The sequence below is a fragment of the Sinocyclocheilus anshuiensis genome, unplaced genomic scaffold (genome assembly GCF_001515605.1).
Source record: "Sinocyclocheilus anshuiensis isolate Anshui unplaced genomic scaffold, SAMN03320099.WGS_v1.1 scaffold628, whole genome shotgun sequence".
NCBI classification, from domain to species: domain Eukaryota; kingdom Metazoa; phylum Chordata; class Actinopteri; order Cypriniformes; family Cyprinidae; genus Sinocyclocheilus; species Sinocyclocheilus anshuiensis.
In genome coordinates this window covers 1,697,516-1,715,401 of record NW_015555750.1, presented here as the reverse complement: position 1 = coordinate 1,715,401, position 17,886 = coordinate 1,697,516, and the positions used below count along the sequence as shown (strand labels likewise).

At 37.4% G+C, this 17,886-nt stretch overlaps 2 protein-coding genes across 2 annotated transcripts in view; one reads left to right on the top strand and one right to left on the bottom strand.

The window, feature by feature from the left end:
- Window positions 1-17,886, bottom strand: part of caska (calcium/calmodulin-dependent serine protein kinase a) — a 192,644-nt gene that overhangs the window by 51,016 nt on the left and 123,742 nt on the right. The window contains exons 3-5 of the mRNA XM_016467349.1: window positions 14,201-14,306; window positions 11,768-11,845; window positions 9,998-10,070 (exon numbers count right to left, since the gene is read on the bottom strand). Coding sequence (XP_016322835.1) covers window positions 9,998-10,070; window positions 11,768-11,845; window positions 14,201-14,306 — 257 coding nt within the window. The remainder of the gene's footprint in view (window positions 1-9,997; window positions 10,071-11,767; window positions 11,846-14,200; window positions 14,307-17,886) is intronic.
- Window positions 6,320-7,788, top strand: LOC107673670 (probable G-protein coupled receptor 82). Its single transcript, XM_016467374.1, has one exon. It carries the CDS (start codon window positions 6,320-6,322, stop codon window positions 7,418-7,420), a length of 1,101 nt encoding a protein of 366 aa, XP_016322860.1. The 3' UTR covers window positions 7,421-7,788.

Here is a 17,886-nt window from a genome sequence, read left to right as displayed (position 1 = left end):
TGAGACAGTGGTAATATAATTATGTTCCTATTGGTCAGTAGAGGAGCTTAGCCTGACAGTTAGCCTGCTTTAGACCAGGTTAGTTTCCCAGCATAAGTTGCCACAGTGACTAAACTTGATCTAGGCCTATGTTAAATTTGCTTTATGGAACCAAATCATTTGACAATGAGTCAGACTACCTGAAATAAGCCTGGCTTATTCGGTTAACTTGTTTTATGAAACAGGCCTCGAGGCATTAAAAGTGATCATATTTTCTCCATTGCATCATATTACATTGAATCGTATTGTGTTGAATCTAATCGAAATCGGATCGCACTGCATCGTAATAGGGGTGAATCGTATCGCATCGCATCAGTAGCTGCTTCATATGTATCTTTAATGTATCGTATCGTTGGCTATGCATCGAGATGCGTATCGTATCAGCCTGAGTCATGAGATGCACATCCCTAGTCCCTATCATTCACTTTTAGTTTTCACCCACTATTCTTTTTCGCTGATGCAACCTTGCCATGCTTTGTGTCCACAATCATAATCATAAAGGCTGTTGTTCTTAAAACACCAAACAATTGAGCAGTTTTTTCAGGATTCTTTGATGAACAGAAAGTCCAAAATAGCAGCATTTATTTGAAACAGAAATGTTCTTTAACACTATAAATGTCTTAACTGTCATTTTCTTCAATTTACTGCATCCTTGCTTCATAAAAGTTTTTTTTTCTTCTTACCCCAAACTTTTGAATTAAGTATGATGTTTCACAATAATATTAAGAAGCAAAAACTGGTTAGGGCTGTCAAAATTGGCGTGTTAATTTTGCAATTAATTTTTCTTAGTTTAACGTTAAAAATATTTAACACAATTAATGCAGCATCTATTTTTTTTCTGACATCCTTTGGCTAGCATTACAGTTGACTATATGAACATGCTATCAAGCATGAAAAGAGAAGTTCATTTGGTACTGGCGTGCTGTATGTGGAGGAGCTCTCTGTGAACACAGGCATCTGGCACACACACAGAAAGCTCCATCAGACAACCCACCAGTTAGCACACTGAGAACTTCTGTAGATTGAATAAAGATTCATCTACATTTAATTTATAGTTAATGCATATACAATTTAGTTTATGTGAAGACTGTTTTAAGTTAACTTAAATTAAAAGTTGTTGTTATATTTTTCAAAGCCTATATTGAATGCTAAAAATAATGGCTTTAAATTATACTGTAATGTTGAATGACTATAATTAATGGCTAAAATTGAGGGGAAAATGCATTTATTAGAGACATCTGTAGCAGTATTGGTATCAATGATACTGGTCTTCATTCATAATAGGCTACTTAGTAAAAAGATGCCATTAAACACATTTAAAATCATATTCATGTCGTTTCTACATTAATTTGGAGATTCAATGTCAAATTATGACAATTTGACAATAAATTATTATATTAATATGCAATTAATTATAGAAAAAGGTGAAATTCGATTTTCTTTTTGTATTGTAATAATATTTCACAATATCATTATTATTTTTTTTTTTTTTGGTAGTTAAACAAATGCAGGTTTGGTGAGCATAAGAGACTTCTTTCAAAAACATTAAAAAAGCTTAATGATCCCAAACTTTTGACCTGTCATCTGTGTGTGCCTGGTATTCACTATGTTATGGGGTCCAAATGTTCCCACAAGTATAGTAATACCAGTAAATTGTGGGTATATAAATTAAAAGCATATAAATCATAAAGAATTAACATTTCTGTAAGGGGTATTTAGGTGTAGGGTTAGGGTATAGGGATAGAAAATACAGTTTATACAGTAGAAAAATCATTACATCTATGGAATGTCCCCCAAAAAATTAAATTTAGTGTGTGTGTGTGTACATATATATGCAGACTGTTGGGTAAGATTAAACTGAGTCGGGATAAAAATTAGCTTATTTCTATTCAAAGATGAGAAGCTGTGAGTTTCTTGTTTTCATTTCTTTCTTTCTGAATTTCAGTAGCACATGCATGATAAAACCTGAAGAAAGCCATGAAACCATCTTGCCTTGGCTCTATCTGGCTTTGGCTCTCCTGGGCCTTCCAACCAATGGAATAGTCTTGGTGGATCTTTGGAGATCAGAGAGGACACCCACTATCATCTTCACTTTGAACATAATCATGTCAGACCTGCTGATGTGCTGCAGTTTTTTCTTCCGAATAGCCTACTACAAAGAAAACAACAACTGGCAATCTGGAACTCCAGCCTGCAATGCAGCAGAGCTGATAATTTTCTCTTGCTACTACATAAACCTCTATTGCAACATGTGTTTCCTTTTGTGGACCAGCATTAATCGCTATACCACAGTAGTAAAACCAGGCTACGCCTTATTTCAGATCTTTAAACATACACGGTCTTGTTGGATCCTCTGCTTTTCTACCTGGTTGGTTGTCATCACCGTTGTGTGTGCTAGCATGGGGGTCAAACTGAGCCTACAAATTAAAGGGACCTGCTTTGACCAAGTTGTCAATAGTTACATTCGCTATAAAGATCAGTTCAATACTATCCACTGCTTAGGTGTGTCAGCATTCTTCTTCATTTTGTGCTTGATGCTGGTCAGCTATAGCCTGCTGGTCTTCCATCTGCAGAAGGTAAGGGGAGGAAGTCTAGTCGGCGCTGGATTTGGGCCCGGAGGAGGTCTGAAGGTTCGCAGGAAGATCCTGGCCTCGGTCATAATGTTTGTACTCTGCTTCCTACCCTACCACGTGCAAAGGATCATCTTATTAACATCAGATCATGAAAACTGTCAGGCAGAGTTCAGGATTAAAATGTGCACCATCTTTATTGCAGCTCTCAGCTGTTGCCTGCATCCCGTCCTCCAGCTGGTGTTTCGTTTGCGCTGCTGTCGGGCCAATCGCAACCACAGAGTCAAACCCAAACCTGAGATCTCCAAGACCCTGGACACACCTCACATACATACTATAAATGTGACAGAACACGCTGAGGAATCGAAGAAAAATGAAACTGAATGAAGCCACCAACAACCAACATCATAGTTTTGGGAAATTAGAAAAAAATGTGTCACAACTTTGCATTTCCTGTGTGATGCATGCAGCAAGCTGTGAAACATGCTAACCGCAAACTGTGTTTTGCTGCAATTATTTCTGTTTGGCAGAAGCAAAACTTATGGCCAGTTTACATGGTACACAGAAAAAAAAAAAGGGGTTTAAAATTTTACCTTTTGGGGTACAAAGCTTGTCCCTGGAGCAGTACCCTTAAAAGGATACATTTGGACCTTTTTTTTATTTATTTTTTGTACCCCTAATAGGTAGTAATGTACCCTTAAGGCTTGTTCACACCGGGACGAATATCGCGCGCGATAATCGCCGACGTTTAACGCCTCGTGACTAAACAAAGGGCGCCAATGTGAGTGTGCACACCGACGCGCAAAACGCGAGGCGTAAAAACGACATTTTTTTTTAAACGCCTCGGGCTCGTTTTTTTGGTTTGACGCGCTGTTAAAAACTGGCCGACCAATGAGATTGGCGCTTTTGTTCACGTGCCTGGAGTTGCTGAAGTTACAGTAAAACACGACTTGGTGGAGCTCAAGCACAAAACGGTCTTGCCGAGCACACATTGATACCTAACGACGAAGAGGAAGTAAGTAGACCAAGAAGATGCATCGAGGCAAGATGAATGTAGAGCTGCTGGTCTCATTGGTGTCTGAACACAAAGGGCTTTATGACAAATGCGACAGCGACTACAAAAATCTCGATAAGAGGGAGTTGTTATGGAGAGGAACTGCAGATCAAATAAGATTCGATGTGTACCGGGGTATTTCTGTTTTTCATTAAGCAACATCTAATGTCAGGGAGTGAATTTGCACGTTCACTCGGCTCATCGCCAGCGAAAATCGCTTGGGTAAGAACACAAAAGACGTGTCGAAAAACGTTGGCGATAAGCGCACGCGATAATCGTCCCGGTGTGTAAGAGGCTTTAAGGTACTAATATGTACCTATTAGGGGTAAAAAATATGTCCTTTTAAGGGTACTGCTCCAGGGACAAGCTGTTGTACCCCAAAAGGTACAATTCTGGCCCCTTATTTTTCTGTGAGTAGTGTGGTACCTCAGCATACTAACATACTTTTTACACAGTATACAATACATACTACATACAAACAGTCCTTATTGACTATGTTGGAGCGAATTTTTCTGTATTAATGCCAACTAAACTTATTTTAGTAAGGCTTTGCATTGATGTTCTGCTATTTGCTTTTGTATTTATTAATTTATAGTATTAAATATTGCAGGCACACACTCTGCATGGTCAAATTGCATTCATTACAATTGTTGTTCACAGACACCATTTTCCCCAAAGTAGGTTGTCAACATTTTCTCCAGAGATATCACCTATACGTTTGAAATGTTCAGCTGCAGAGGGGACACTTAGCCATCAGTTCCTCACATCACAAACAACACTTTCTGGAACTTATTATTTGGTCATCTTTCTAGGGTATATAACATATTTATAAAGGCCGATCCTGTCATTGCAGTGTTTGGTGTGGTTGTGCCAGAAGAGGGTCTTACCAAATAACAAGTGGTATCCCTCATCAAGATGTCCGATTTTACAACACTTGATGTCTGAGGCTTTTGATATGCGTGTCATGGATTTGGGAAAGATTTTGCATTTGTTTTATTAAGGAAAAGAAAGAGCATGTCTTTTTGAGTATCTGGGAATCATTTACATTTACTATGTGATGGGGTTAATCCATTGAATGTCTTGGTGCATTACAGTTGCTGTACTGTTACTCAGATTACTCCTACGCAGATTTTTTTTCATTTGTTGTTGTTTTGTTTTCAATGTCGCTGACATGTTAACTCGTAACCACCCAGAGTTGCAATTAATGTTTGTTTTGCAAAAAAAAACAAACAATATAACATATAAGGGGGAAAAAACAGCTATTTAATCCACATTCAGGTATTGTTGTGTGCTAAAACAAATTATACTTCTTAAAAAAATTGCATTCATAAAATGTATCAATATAAGTTGTCAGCATGATTCTAGCATTTGTTTTGTATAGTACTTCAACTGCAATGTGTCCATCCCACCACAAGAGTTCGTGAGGAGACCATTAAAATCCTTGACAGGTATCTCTGCAATAAAGTCAGGGGACAGACCAGTTTACAATAGAGCTGTATTCGGATAAAAACATACAATAGCAGATATATGACAGATAAAAATCTTTCTGAAAAGGCAACTACAAGTTTTACAAAAAGTCCAGATGATACTCAAATGCTTTTTAAGCTACTTTGTGAAGCAATGGTTAAATAACAAAAAGCACCTTTTACAGTCTCACAGCAGTTCTGCTATCAAAGGCAAGTGCTTCTGTGAAAGGAACCTTGTAAAAGAGAACTAAGTGAACATCACTCATGCTCAGACCGTCACTTCCGTTAGACAGCCAGTCTAGGGAGGTGGCCCAAAGCAAAACAATTTACAGATGCCTGTTACACACATCAGTGACTGCATTTAGAGAGGTAAGTGTATTACATTGCCTATATTAGGCATTATATTCTTACTCTGATATTGCTAAACAAATTAGTCATTCAAAATTAAAACCAAAACACTGTAAAATATGTTTCAACTACTCTTCTACTTTTCTTTATTTATATATATATATATATATATATATATATAATCTCAAATTCAAAAAATTTACCCTTATGACTGGTTTTGTGGTCCTGGGTCACATACTATATATATATATATATATATATATATTTTTTGGATAAAAGCGTCTGCTAAATGACTAAATATAAATGTAAATGTATGCAACACCTATTTTTTTTTTGCTGTTTTGCTGATATGGTTGCTGTGAAATGCTGTAAAAACCCATGCACACTTTACTGCTGAAATCTATGTAGTAATGACTACAGAATATCTGACAACATTATATATAGCTATATATTCTTCTTTTTAAAATAACTTAATGTTATTTGTGTTAAATGTAAAATCTCCAGAGATATCACCCACGTTTAAAATGTTCAGCTGATATAGTGTGTGGCAAAAAAAATAAAAAAGAAGCTGACTTATTGTGAAAGTGGTTTATCAGCTTCTGCAATTGGGTTAAACTATTTACAGGAATGCAAGCGATATCCGAAGTTACTTCTGTAAATAAAGGAGAAAGAAAGCTCAGGTTTTCATTAGAATGTAATTTCCACTCACTGTATGTACTAACAGTAAACCCTTAGTTTTAAGTAAAATCTTATAGTGTCCTTAACCAATTTTTAACAATAATATAACCTTTTAAATTTTTTTCTTCCCTCAGCTAATGGGAATCTCTTTTTCTGAGAGCTCAATGGCAAACGATTCACATGCTGAATCTCACCTGTGCCAAACGTCCACTACAAGTGTAGTTCTGCCCATTATCTACACCATTATGTCTATCACTGGCCTGCCAGGGAATGCTATTTCTCTCTGGGTGTTCATACGCAAAATTGCCATCAAAACGTCCACTCACATCTACCTGATAAATCTAGGGATCTCAAACTTGCTGCTCTGCCTCACCATGCCATTCCAGGCCACATACTACTCACTTGGGACCAAATGGCGCCAGCACGACACCATGTGCCAAATGGCAATAAATGGTCTAACTCCAGTGATCCACATCAACATCTGCATTGGTGTGATGATATTGAGCTGGGTGGCACTCAGTCGCTTCGCTTCGCTGATTCAACACTCCCATGCTGACCGTCCAAGCCGATGGCTCAAAGTTCTACCAGGTGCCTTTCTCTGCCGAAAACGACATGCGAAACTGGCCTATGCGCTGTGCATGGTCACCTGGGCCATTGTAACCATAGCGGTCACATCCTTTGTGGTGCTGTACTCGATCAGAGAGGCTAGGAGTGTGGATGACGGCGACGGAAATGAAGCGTGTTACAGCGTAGCAGTGGAGGTTGGCGGGGAAGGATCTCACGTCTTCGCTTTAGTGGCCGTTTCAATGTTCTTTGTCTTCTTCCTGTTGGTCATAAGTGCTTACATGGCAGTGATCAGGCACATCTGGAGGTCCAGGAGAAGCGCGGTCATCTCAGACAGCCAGCGAGTCTACGCAAGAGTGTTTCGGAATATTGTTGTCATTATGGTGGTGCTGGTGGTCTTACTCCTGCCGCACCACATCTACAAAGCCATCTTTGTTCATATCGTCAACGAGCTGTCTTGGTCTGCATCACCTCCAAAAGACGCTTGCCATCCACTGTCCATGTACGTGGAGGTGAAGAGCATCCTGCTCTGTTTAGCAACTCTGCGATGTAGCACAGACCCCATCATGTACTTCCTGCTGGACAAGACGTTTCGTAATCATGCGCTTAGCCTGCTGAGATTACGCACTAGTGCAAATGACAGTCAGTCATCAAAGTCTAACATGGGACAGTTATCTCAGGCAACAAGTGCATGCCTTTAGACATTACTTGAGAGAAAACTGTACACAGACACAAAGGAGTCTCATTGTGAGCGATGTTCCCTCACAGCTAAATGTTGTGTGGATGCACACAAACATAAGAAAAGGGAGAAACTTCCTGAACAGAGCTAAATAAATGGGCATCTTTTTAACTGGATTACTTCTGCATGTCCATTGTTCTTCAGTATGGATGTGAAGCTGTGAGAACTCTTGTGTAAAATGATGCAGTGCTAAGAAATGCTATATAACAGAGGATATGTGGAGAGGCACACAGTGGAACCCAATGTAAACAAGTATTTTGCAAGTTGCAAGTCCCTATAAAGTAACCAGATGTTTTGAAAAGCAGCTACAAGTCAGACTGATGCTTCCGTTCTCACACCACTTTTAATTGCTGGAGTACTTTGTGTAGCTTTAAATAGATAGTTTAGCCAAAAACTGAAAAATTCTGTCATCAATTACTCATTCTCCTGTCATTCCAAACATTGATAACTTTCTTTCTTCTGTAGTCTGTTTTTTTTTTGTCTATTTTTTGTCTTACATAAAGTCAGCATGAAATGGACATTCACCAATTCTCCAATCATTTAGTCCACTTATAAACCTGCCTCTTTCTTACATTTGACTAGAAACTTGCATTCAGACGAGTCTCTTTCCAATCACAAACCAATTATTTGAACCAAGTGCCTGTACATTTTTCCTTCTTTTATAAGCTTTTTTATTTGGATGTATGATATGGAAGAAAAGGTATGTTGCTACTTCTGTTTATCACAACTTTAAAAAAACAAAACACATTTGGAATGACATGGGGTGAGTAAATGACAACAGATTTATTTATTTTAATTTTATTTTATATTCTATACCTTTGATGTGATTTCTCACACATTTACAGCATGCCTCATTTTTACTTTTAATGACTATATTCATTTCAGGTTGTTTTTCAAACATATGTTATTGTTACAGGTCTTGCAGGGCTGCTTGTTTCCTTTTTTGTTACATTTACCCACTTTCCTGTTCCTATTTGCATGCTGGTTACTGTGGTAAATGTGATGAGCTTTCCATTACTGTAGTTGTGTAAACAAAGTATGTGTGCTTGTAAAACGGTGCTTTGAATTTTTTGCAGCACACTCATATGACTATGTCACAGGTAATGATGCATGATGGAGTAGGTATCCATCTACGTTTCTAATGACAGCAGCATTAAAGGCCATTAATTTACAGACAGTAAATATTAGTCTGTCAGGAGCTTCAACATGTGCATCATTACTCCTATAAAATAGCAAGATTATAGTTACCTATTTTGCTTTTGCACCATCATTCTAATCTCAGCCAGATAGCTAGCTCTATAAAGCCATTTTGTCAGAATATAGTCAGTCAAATTAAAAGGCAAATCTTAGTCTCAGTCTATCCAGACAGAAAACTTAAAAAGTTGCTTGGTGTAGTATATCAATGGTGCATATTCTAAACATACAAGGCAATTCACAAAGAACAATGCTAATGTACAATATGAGTAAGAAATCTTTGAAAGAAGTGAAATCTTTCTTCCTTGATGGATGAAGTTCAAAAGAACACAATTTATTAGAAATGGAAATCTTTTGTAACATTATACATGTCTTTGTTACTTTTGGTCAATATAATGCATCCTTTCAGCATTAATTCCTTTAAAAAAAATACAAAAAAATGACAGGTGAAGACTGGGTGACAGGAGAAAATTATGATTCACAGACCTTTGTCATCAAGATCATCTTTGTTCTAATAAGATCTGATTGCTGGTGATGGTAGATTTGCATTTCTCTGAGGCAAATGCAAATGCTTAATTTTTTCTTGCACATCACATATACAGTATAAATCTAGATACATAACACGAGTAAAATCCACAATACTACTCATAACACACTTTGTCTAAAGTTTACTAAAGTTTGTGTTTGCATTTATTAAACACAGTTCAGAGATACACAGAATAAGTAAGATCCAGCGATTGTTAAGTCTGATCAATGCCAAATATTATTGTTAGTCAAACACGTTTTGAGCAGTAAAAATAAATGTAGCAAAGTATTTTATTTTCATGTTTAACTTTTTTAATTTTGTCACATTTCTTTCAGAAGTGTTGTTACTGTACATGTTTGAGGTTTGTATTCAACAGCCTGTTACATGTCTAACAAATTCAAATACTGAGAATAAAGTTTTTTTTAAAAACCTATGTACATTTCTTCAATGTAAGTAAACCAAATGTCCTGGCTTGATAATTTTTATTAGCATATGAAGCTTTTTTCCTTAGTACCTGTAAGCGTGGGCGATTGTTGGGAAACATCATGTTTTCTATTTCTAGGTTGTGAGTTCAGCTCTTAAGCAACTGATTGTCAGCACTTTATATTAGTTTCCCGTTTAATTCCCTTGTATTGACAGCTGAAGGCTATTTATGAGAAAAGAGAACAGCCCAATTTATTCTTACAGTGTGATGGTAGGATGGTAACATACAATAGAAGGGGGAAGTTGCAAAAGTGTGAAAACCGCTAAGACATGTCAATGTGTAACAAAGGGCTTTGGTCAGCAGTCATCTAAAGCACTAGACACCACCGAACTTACCTTCACATCCCGGTGAATGATGTTGTTGTCATGGCAGTACCGCAAAGCCTCTAGGATCTGTCTCATGTAGTGACTAAAAAAGACAGAAACCTATATTAATTTCAAACTTCATTGGCCTTGTCTACCTGAATGGGAAGAAAATGGAACTAGGTTTGGAACTACATTATGGTGAATAAATGATGACAAAATTTATTTTTTAATAAAATTAATTTATTAACTATCAATTTAACAGAGAAATCTCAGTCTACAACTTAAAGAACAGCACAGATTTCTGAGCCAAGTGGATTTTGAATGCAACTTCCAAAAGACAAAAAATAGCCGAATAATATTTTTTATATTTGATACAATCACATCGGAGTGATTAGGTCGTTCAGTGCGGCACAGCATCAGCTGCTAAATTCAAATCTGTGTTCGCTGGCTGGCGCTGAGCCAGAGACAGACGCGTTTGTACAGCACTGCATTATAACCAATCAGACATGATTCTGTTAAGCTTATGAATGCAATGACCAATCAGAGACGTTCAGATAAGTCATCGCTGCTACTGTTTTGATAGCGTTGATAACATTTATGACAAATAATATCATGATGTGGGTTTTTTTTGTGCGTTTGCCTTACCGAATGTGGTATCCTGTCAGCAATAACATGTCTGTGGGCTCTTTTGATTACTATCAGTTTAAGTTCTGGCAGTGTTGCCAGATATTGCTATGAAAACAAATAAAAACCAAAAAATAAATAATAAATAAACCGAAATAAGTTCAAATCGTTTGTAAATAAGATAAGATAAAGATAAACCTAAACTGCAATATCCCACTCTATTAACTAGGGATGCGCCGATCCGATATTCATATCGGGTATCGGCTCTTCATATTTGTTTATTTTATTTTTCTTTATAATGAAGTAGTCTGTATCTAGTAGATTGTGAAAGAATGATTATCAGTTCCACACACAGAGATATATAAATTCTACATTTATTTAAATGAGGGAAAAAAAAACTTCACTGGTATCGGATCGGTATCTGTATCGGCCAATACCGAACCCTAGGTATCGGAATCGGTATCGGAGGCGAAAAAGGCGGATCGGAGCATCCCTACTATTAACTTTCTAAAGTGTCAAATTAAGTAGAAAAGACAAGTCCAAATGTGCTTATAATAACTGGATCTGGCAACACGCCCGCGCCCTCACTCACAGTTCTCTGTTCTCCCAATCCTCGTTCACTCCGCCAGCGTCTCGCAGCGTTCATTTTAATACCACGGGCGCTAAACATTCTTGTAAACTGTCTAAACTTAATTATACATGCAGACACTCATATGAGGAGCTTTAAATAGCAGATTAGTCATTTAGAGAACAAATTTTATATTTGAACATTCAAAATGTACCGAGGTCCGAACCTCGGTGACCTCATTGCTGGCTATGGGCATGATTAAATTCACATTAAATACAAAGTCAGTCGTATTAAAAATATTTTATGACAGCCATATTTGCTACTTAAGTAAAAAGTCTGGTTTTTAGGCTATGTGTAGTTAATAGATTACACTATTAGTCTACTTTGCCCATCACCATTTATTGATCAAACAACAATCTATAAAGGTGCAAAACGCATTTACTTATGCATATTTGAGAATCGAGATATTTCCTGATAAAGTTAACACGTTTGGAAATAATTCAGTATATCAGTTATATAGTGCTATCGTGGCTGCTGTGTGTCACAATACAAGCATGACCAACCTTCCCCCCCTCCCAAAATGGATGAAAATCCTCAAAAGTATTTACCTGGCTACTGCCTCACTGTAAACAAAACCAGCGTCTGCTCTCTTCACAATCTCAAAGCAGAGATCTGCTCCATCCATGCTGAAAGACAGAACAAGTCAGGAACTCATCAGCAATGTAAAGTCAAATACTGGCACATCAGTTTTAAAATCTATTTCTGGTTTAACTTTACAAATCTGTAAGATAAGAATGAAAAATCAATTTTGTCTGACTCCACCTACACTGAAATCTCATCCAAAATCCCCCCCATAGGGGTATATATTAAAGTGCCCCTATTATGGATTTTTGAAAATTACCTTTCATGCAGTGTGTAACACAGCTCTAAGTGAATGAAAACATCCTGCAAAGTTTTAAATCTGAAAGTGCACCATGTATAAAGTTATTGCATCTCAAAAGAAAGAGTCGACTCTGAATCATTGAAACGAGTCGCTTTTAAAACGAATCCCGCCCACTTGTTGGTCTTTTCAAGTTGGTCTGAATAAAAATGCAAATTCATTCTTTGCCACTAGGTGCCGCTTTTGGAGCGGTAAAAATAGCGGTTTCCCCAGTAACGCTGTACACAAAGCAGCACTGTGTTCACAAACATCAGGCATTACAAGCATGATGAAATGAAAATGAGACCAATCGGATCAATCACCGCAGATTAGTGCCACGCAAAGGAGGGGTTCGGAAAAATTAATTGCTGAGCGAATCGTTTGGGAGTCGTTGAGCAAGTAAGGTAAAAATAAATGCATATTAAAAGACAATAAAAGTGTTTTTTGACCTTGCATGCATGTCAACCTGTTGGTTGGGGACTCCCAAAACCAAAATATGAACCTTTCCCTTTCCCAAAACCAAAATATGAACCTTTCCCTTTCCCAAAACCAAAATATGAACCTTTCATAACCCATATGACACTTTAAACTTTAAAATCAGTGTTTTAAAAACAGTTTTTGGAGAACTGAGAAAGTGTTGTTATTTCGCAGCTTTCAGTGTGGGAGACATGTATTGCAAGGCCTGTCTTGCAAGTGTGTTTTTTGCTTCGCTGGTACTTGCCTATTATCTCTGAGCACAAATTGAACTATGAATTATGGACTGGGTTAACTGTGGCCATTTTCAGAAATGAACACTTTTCTGATTGAAAATCTTCCCAGTGCTTTAACACCAAGACCGTAACGGTGTTGCTTCCAGGGGGCAGCAGAGCTCTGGAAGCCCCTGTTTTTGTGTCGGCTCGGGTTTCTAAGGCCTTTAAAGAAAATCCCTTGAGAGGCAGCTGCGCTTCTCCAGATAAGAACTCACACTGCATGAAAGTTATTTGAGAAAAGCTCTGCACTGTAGGGATTTCTATCCATAACACTTAAAGCCTTGCAAACAGAGACTTTTCAGCAGAACTGCCCAAGCCTCTACGTCATCAAGAAAGCAACCATTCCAACGAGGGCTTCCCCAAAAGGATGTCATCCAAACGTCATTCCGGCGCCAGATCAACAGCCAATCAGCCACGGAATCCCCTCCAGTAGCCACGAGGAACAACTCAGCTTTCAGCAAACGCAAGTACAAACAAAATCTTCTATCTGCTGAACTGACGCTGGTGAATTGAGTTAAGCAGTAAAGATAAGAAAATATCTGCTTTGTGAATTCTCTCAGGCTGAATTTAAAACCACTCGTGAAAACGAGTTAGAACTTTGAAACTTCATGCAACTCCGTTAACTCACTTCTGAACTGTATATGTGTGCGTGTGTATTTTAGCTTAGCTTTAATGTAATCTAGAATAGCCAATAAAATTCGTGTTTCATTTATAAAGAATCATTGTCTGGTGTCGTATAATTTTAAAGTCAAACCCTTGCCAAAGATCACGTTACCTCTCTAAGAGCTTACAAATTATCATAATTGTACTGACCTGTGGCCAGGGAAAATACCCATAATCAGATGGTTAAAATACATGAACATTAACGGCTCGCTGGACGACCGTTGATAAGGTGTAAACCATTAAAATTTGAAATCAGTTCTAATCAGGTGGACTTCGAATTTTCAGATTCGAGTCTTTTCAAAACCTGAATGAATCAATAATAATTAATTCCCTAAAATTAAGTAATCAAAGACATTACAGCACTTTAGATAAGCATATGAGCATTTAGCATTTGAGGAATTAAAAAGCTCACCCTATACCACACAACAAAACCTATACCCTATTCCAAACCCGCTGAGAGAGTAACAAACACAGGCTACTCAGGACAGAGCACAGCATGTTCATGCCTTGTTTTGAGATGCTTTTTAGAGTTCACTGACCCAACCTCGTCACAATATGCTTCAAAATAACCTTGAAGTAACACAAAATTCCTTTCACATATACTAAAACAACATGGATGTGTCAGACTTTCATTGCATTTAAAATTTGATGTGAATAAAGAATAATGGAATGATAAAACAAGTGCAGATTAGCTCAGAATGAAAACTTACAACTCAAACACCATGTAGAGCATCCCATCAGAGCTGTAGGTCTCCAGAAGCTCCACTATGTGAGGATGTTTCAGCATGTGGCAGATGCTTGCTTCTCTCTTCAGATCTACAGAAAGACAAAAAGATAGGCTAATTTCAGTTTCCAATCAAGTCAAGTTTATTGATATAGCACTTCTTTTACAGTACATATTGTTTCACCCAGGAAGCCACTCAAAATTACTATGCTTAATAAAGGATCAAAGATAATTTTCAGTTTAATTTAATTTTCTACAAAATAATCTATTATTTTTTTAGCAACATTAAAAACACTCGTATGCAAAGGGTTGATAAAAATGCTTAATTTAAACATGAAGTATGATGTAATTTTGTTTAGACGTTTATTGTCTGTAATATCCCAATTTAATACAAAAAGTCAAGCTCAGCACCATATTTCACATCTGCATCTTTTACTACTAAAACTAGTTTATACAGTAATTCAGATGCAGGATTTCGCACAATTAGCAAAAATGTGCAAGAGTGCACAAACAGACATCTGTGTGGACGACCCCGCACACACACCGCTGCTCTTCTCATCTGTGATTAAAACTGTTGGCATTCAAGAATCACAGCCATTAGAAGACAGCAAAAACAGTTGTTTAACAAGCCAGAAGAGCCATGTGAATACATTGAATAAGTATTCTGCATGTGCGAACCACATTAGTCTTAGCATGCCGTGGGTTTCCTCAGAGCAGGGCCATAGTCCACAGTTTAACAGTCACACTTCCTCGACTTCTTAAGTTCCACATAGACTTTTTGGTGCCGTGAATGGAATGTGAGATTCACATATATAAGGGTCTCATATGCATTGATCGAGGAATTACATGGATAAAACTTTTAAAAAATCATTCAATAAAGGGTCAAAAAAATTTACAGATCAATTAATGTATTCAAATATACTGTATATATATAAAATAAAATAAAAAGTCTGCCACATCAAAGTCCATCTGTGCAACCAATGCAAAGACCATGAAACAGGAAATTACATAATGAGGCCCTTTAAAGACTTTCATGACAAGGTTAATCTCTTAAAATATCAAATTATTGAACGTTTTACGACAAGTCCCCTGACCCCAGTAAAAAAAAAAAAAAATCTGAATGAGTAATTCTTGATATTTGTAAATAAACAAATAAATAAATTTTTCAGTAAATTCCACTATCAAACACTTGGAGAGGCTGTGGAGCTAAAAAAGCATCAAATAAAAGACTAACCTATGCTTTGTGTCACAGTGAAATTAGCATGTGAGAGACAGCTTTATTATATTTATTTATGGTAAAGCTAAAACATCAATGTACACTAGCTCAACCACCATGAAACAAACAGCTTTGTTTAAAAGACACAGAGCAGATAGAACGATAGAACAGGAAATGTGCATCTCAGAGTGTTGGACACATACTAACCACAAAGACCATGACTCAGAATAGCCAAATGCATCACAACATGTGCATGCATTAGTACCTCGCTCTTTCCTAAAACTACTCTGTGTTTTTTTAAAACTTACGCACTTCCTCCCTAGCGGAAAGGCCTCCCCCTTTCCTGACTTGTTTCATCAGTTTAGCGGAAAGGCCTCCCCTTTTCCTGACTTGTTTCATCAGTTGTGACCCAGTTGGCAAGAGCAGGGAAATACCTCTTACTGTACAGTATATCACTGCAGATTAGTGAAGCTACACAGACTGGAGGAGACACGTACTGTCAATACTGTCTGATGTGTGAGGTCAGCTTGCTGCAATGCAAACTAAACTACATCACATTATAAATAAAATCACACAAGTTCCCCTCACTGCAAAACTTCAGTTGATGGATGTTCTGTCTCTATGTTTGACATTCTAACATTTAAACCAACATATGCTCAGTTGAACCTCTTCTCTGTCAGCGAGAATAAAAAGTAGTAGTCTATCCAAGAGAGCGAACATCAATCAGACCGACCAGCCCAGATGCTTGTTACTGATAAGCCATAAGCCAGACACTCCCCTGAGTGATTTATGCAGACTACTGCATGGATCTTCTTTATCTAAACCACACTCAGACATTGCAGATGAGATTTTAAGTTGTGGGAGCCAACAGAGCAAAAGCACTTTTTAAAGGGAAAAAATAAGGCCCATAATAAAAGCCATAAAATAAAGTGTTTTTATGACACTTGACATTAACTATGATCCACTAATGTTTGACGAACAGACATTTTATCTTCAACTTGAAATGTTTAGCTTGCAAACTCTGCTTGTGCTATCATGCTTTAAAATAACAAAATGTCAAACCAAGCAGCATTTATCTAAATCATACATTACTGTTCAAAAGTGTGGGGTCAGTAGAATAATAATAAATCTTTCATTTGGATTAAACTGCTCAAAAGTGGCGGCCAAAGAAAAATTCAATTTCAAAGAATCTCAAAGAAAGATCTCAAAATGCTGTGGCAGTTCAGCCCAGTTGGTTCTACAATATCCTTTGTACCGAAGCTAAAAATTATGTTGAATTTATTCAGTTACAAATATCTGAATGGTGCAGGTCATCATGTGGCACCTCTTCCGTCTGCTCCAGGTGTTTGAAGCCTGTGTTTCAAGGATGGGGTGCTTAGGGATTTATGGGAAAATCTGGGACACTCATGATGAGGAGACGATATGCAGCTTTAATACGATGCAACAGCAATCTGAGATGCAACTTGATTATCTGAGGAGGAAAATCTTTGAAATCAGAGGGTGAGATTTACTCACAGAGAAAAGGCAGCTCGGCTTGGATGTTTGGCACAACATTCCCACACAGTCTGGACACTCGCTACTCTCTATCTCTGTCCAGCTTCCTCTTGGAGCCTTCCCCTGGGACATTCCCACGAGTATCTACGAGTGTCTACAAGCGGCCAGTTCTCACAACACACTCTGTGGCACGTACATGACACTTTTGGTGAAGCACAGAAGATTTTACGGTAGGGATGCACCGAATGTTCGGCAACCGAAATTATTCGGCCGAAAATAGCAAAAAATAATAATAAATTGTACCGAACAATGATTCACGTGATCAAATAGCAACCAGCGCAGAGTGAGAGTGCACACTCTTTATTATGCAGCACACACGTCAGCAGTGTGGAAGCATTTAAACTGTCGGAGAAAGATGCAAAAATCATTACAAGCACCGACAACGAGAGACTGTTTAGTGCTGCATCGCATGTCTTCAATGAGAAGAGAAAGGGGTGATTGTTGCTGGTTACTGTATGATGATTGAAATCGCGAAATGGCCTTAAACAAGTCAGTTGCTCAGGCACATTATTATGAATTTGTACAAGTCATGTGACAATGCGATACGTACGACGTATTCGTAATGAGACTCATTTATAAATCTGTTGTCAACAAAAATAAGCATTGAGGTCTTCCTGCTTTGAGTTGAGAAAAGTTGAGAAAAAGCAAGAACTCTTATCAACATTCATAAATGTTAGTATTGTAATTTTACTGTTACTAAAATAAAAATTAAGACAATAATAATGATAATAATCATTACAACAGCTTTTAATACATTTATTATAACATTCACACATAGTGTTCAAATTAGGATATGTAATATTTTGTAATGTTTTAAAAGTCTCTTCTCAGCAAAGCTGCTTTTAATTGTACAGTAAAAAAAATGTAAAAAAAAACATGCCTGATTCAAGATGGCCAAAAAT

Bases quoted from the DNA above. Each gene is read 5' to 3' on its own strand.
- LOC107673670 (XM_016467374.1), top strand. From the start codon at position 6,320: ATGGCAAACGATTCACATGCTGAATCTCACCTGTGCCAAACGTCCACT.